Source organism: Telopea speciosissima, unplaced genomic scaffold (genome assembly GCF_018873765.1).
Source record: "Telopea speciosissima isolate NSW1024214 ecotype Mountain lineage unplaced genomic scaffold, Tspe_v1 Tspe_v1.0926, whole genome shotgun sequence".
NCBI lineage: Eukaryota > Viridiplantae > Streptophyta > Magnoliopsida > Proteales > Proteaceae > Telopea > Telopea speciosissima.
In genome coordinates, this window is record NW_025318262.1 from 3,132 (window position 1) to 6,666 (window position 3,535).

The 3,535-nt window shown below is 37.2% G+C and overlaps 1 protein-coding gene across 1 annotated transcript; it reads right to left on the reverse strand.

The window, feature by feature from the left end:
- Positions 1–698: 698 nt before the first annotated feature.
- Positions 699–1,959, reverse strand: LOC122648385 (peroxidase 2-like). The gene is made up of 4 exons (XM_043841605.1): positions 1,774–1,959; positions 1,496–1,678; positions 1,205–1,370; positions 699–1,111 (listed from the first exon to the last, which is right to left on the reverse strand). Exons 1-4 carry the CDS (start codon positions 1,957–1,959, stop codon positions 699–701), a joined length of 948 nt encoding a protein of 315 aa, XP_043697540.1.
- Between the last annotated feature and the right edge of the window lie 1,576 nt (positions 1,960–3,535).

Below are 3,535 nucleotides of genomic sequence, written 5' to 3' on the forward strand. Positions count from 1 at the left end.
ATTATTGGTTTTACTGGCTTGAAATTGGGCAACATCAAAGAGTACGTGTTTGGACTTCTGTTTGGGTCCATGTCATTGAAGCAGGTCGGAAATTCAGCCATAGAGAAAATTAATCCTAAGTTGTTCCCATCTATTTGGATCTCATGAAACAAATCAAGAGCTGAATCCAAATCTCTAGAATCGCAAAACCCATATGTGTTTGGAAGACAACCCTTGGTCTCCATCGATCTCTTTCAAGAATAATCCTTATACTCTTTTTTGTTTTTTCAATTTTTCTGATTTTATAAAATTTAAAACTGTCAAAGCACCAGCAACAGTGTCGCCCAAGCTAACCCAGAATAGGAAAGATTTTATTCGATATTGGCTCAGCCATCCAATTTCAGTTTCCTTATTTTATGTGGTTCTCCAATATCTCGATCATAGTTGGGTAATGTATATGACTCGATCCACTTGTGGAGATTAGTAAATCAAGGGAGTACAATATTTTTATTTTCCAACAAAAACCAATATGCGCAGGAGTTTGAGCAACCATTAAATTAAATATTACTTTACTGATATCAAGGATATTAATTAAAATTTAAGTACACAATAGATCGATCACAGGTTAAGCCAACAGAACAGAGAACAGAGAACAGAGAACAAGTAAGATCTCCGTTAATTGTAGTATTAACCCCTATGAAGATGCTGATGATGATCAGTTACTTCTCCGTCGCAGCTGCCTCTGGAATGTTGCATTTCTTGCGGATAATGCCTCTTTCACCGGTAAGGGGATTGAGATTACCCATCTTAATCATAGCAGCAACAAAACTCTCAAAGAAGGCAGTGGAATTGCTACTAAATTGAAGGACGACCTCATCAGCAAGACCACCATTCAGCAACTCCTGGTCAGAGTGCAGGAGGCCCTTCTGTTGGGTTTGTTTGCTGTAATAACTTGTATCGAACTGTGCCGAAGACACCCTGTCGTCCAGGGACGTAAGGTTGTCGTCTCCTTCTCCCATAGGTCTAGGGCAGATAGACTGGAGTGATTTAGCAAAAGTCATGTTAATGTTTTTGTCGCCATAAATCCTTGACCGAAAACTGGTACACCTTGCAAAGCCGATGGTGTGTGCCCCTGTCATATGTGTATGGTATGGTATGGTATGGCTCAGCTCACTCAATATTAGTTAGTTAACCAAAACATACAAATTACAAATTACAAATATACCTGACAGAGCAACCATGTCAGCCAAGGTTAAACCTTTGACTTTGAAGGCGGAGATGAGTTGATACAAACTGAAAAAAGGAGCTGGCAAGTCGGTCCCTGCTCCCGAGAAGTTGGCGAATGTTGAATCCCTCCTCCCGAGAAGTACCGTCCAGGTTGGTCCACCCAACTGAAAAACCAACAAAAACAGAAGAATAAGAAGAACAAGAAGAAAATCAAGTTGAATTAATGTTAATATAATACTAGTGAGCGAGCGACATCAAAACATGCAAAATGAGAGATTTTAAAACTTACCAGGGCTACTGATTCAGTTGCAGAAAGAGTGAGAATGTCCGCACATGAGATTATACCCGGACACAGAGTTTCCACCTGCCCTTTGATGTTCTCTATAACTTCAAACCCGCGAGCTGAGTTTCTGTTTGGGAGTGCTTCCTTCTCGGAACCTGGTCCATCTAGAAGAACTGAACCATCACAACCCTGCATGCATCCATGAGATCAAACATAATTAGAATCATTAATTAGCAATTCAAAAGAAGAAATTAAGAGAGAGAGAGAGAGAGAGTGTGTGTTACATTCACAAAGCAGTCATGAAAATGGAGCCGAAGTAACGAAGCAGCCATCCTAGGCTCTTCAGTTACAACTTCGTTCAGAAGGGAACGTATTAGGTCGACACCTTGAGGACACGAATCCTCATAGTAGTAGGGAGTGAGTTGTGGTAGCGTCGTCGTCTCAGCCTCAGCAGCAGTTATGAAACTCATCATCATAATCATTTGCATGCCAACATTAATTGCAAGGAAGGAAAAGAGAAGGGTTATCAAAAGAGAGGATGAGGAGGCCATGTTGCTTGATCCAATTGCTTCCTTCGAATCAATGAACTTTGCTTGGAAACGTATGTATTTATAGGGATTTTAATCCTCTCCATTCCATTTCTAGATCCATTATTTCCCATACACTCTTCTGATGAGTGACTGAGGCTTTACCCATACTCTCTCTCTCTCTCTCTCCAACTAACGCGTTTTGCATGCCTAAATATAGCATTGCAATTTTCAACACAGAGAGGGATTTTGTCTCCAATGCATGTTTACTCTTTCTTCTTCTTAATTGTGACCATAAAAATACTGATCAATACTGATTTTTTTGGGTAATTTACATACGACTCCCCTGAGCTATCTAGTATTTATAAAAATACACATTAGTTTTGGATATTCATGCATTCCACCCCTACTTTCCAAAATATTTACTAAGTAAACTCACTCCGTTTGTGGTTTCCGTTCAATTGATAGTTAAAAAAGAGAGACTTCGATCTATTGAATTTTTCTTTAGTATATACTAAATTACTAATTGACTTGCCTTAGTTGTAATATAGCAATTTTTCAAGTATCAAAGTGGAAGGCTGAAACTATCTACTAATATAATTCTTCTTATTAAAACCTATAATTAGAGGACATGTGGATTTTGTCCACAAATTTTAGATGGCAACAGACACAAACTCTTTTAACTTAGCAAAATGAAAAGCTAAACAAAACAACATTTACCAAGTGATAAAACAAACATGACAGGAAAATTAAACAATGACTAGACTTTGAGGAAAGCTATTGGTAAAAGAACTGATTATAAGTCATAAATCACCTTTAAATATAATACTGTTAGAGGGGAGAAACTACATATCTACAATAAAAAAGTTAAATTGATTACGGTTCATATTCTTATTGGTGCATACAATAACGCCCTCCCCCACCCCCAAACCACAACCCCTCCAAAAAAAAAAAAAATAAAAAAAAAAAAAATAAAAAATTGTGGATTCATTTAAAAAGAATGACTAAGAGACAACATGATTGTAGATAATTGCTTAACCTTTTTGTCTGTAAGGTCATTTATATCTTCAGTTTATTTATTAGTTTATTTATCTGGCCTCAATTACCCTAATTACCGCCTGTCATTTAATCAGATCAGTAGGGCCAGGCATAGGCGCGTAGCCTTGTATGGTAAAACTAAAGAATTCATTTGGAAATTGGAATATTTGACAATTAGGATAATACTGCCAGCTACTATCCTAATCAGATTGGTTTGGACTAGGGTATGACAGGACCAACTGAAAACTAGAACGCACATAATCGACCGATTACCAGACCGAAAACCGAATCAAATGAAACCAATAAAAAAAAAAAAAAGGGAATTATTAACGTAACAAGATTCTGTTATTTATCCAAACATAACAAGACGTCAACTGCCCTTGTACAACTATAGTTGATGACAAGATAGGAAATAAAGTTTGGGGATAGAAAGATCAATTCACAGTATCAATTGGAATACAATAAAAATAGAAAAATAAGG

Coding starts and splice junctions, on each gene's coding strand:
- LOC122648385 (XM_043841605.1), bottom strand. CDS start 1,959: ATGAGTTTCATAACTGCTGCTGAGGCTGAGACGACGACGCTACCACAA. Junction 1,371..1,495: donor CAACTGAATCAGTAGCCCTG/GTAAGTTTTAAA, acceptor TTGGTTTTTCAG/TTGGGTGGACCAACCTGGAC. Junction 1,112..1,204: donor TGACATGGTTGCTCTGTCAG/GTATATTTGTAA, acceptor CACATATGACAG/GGGCACACACCATCGGCTTT.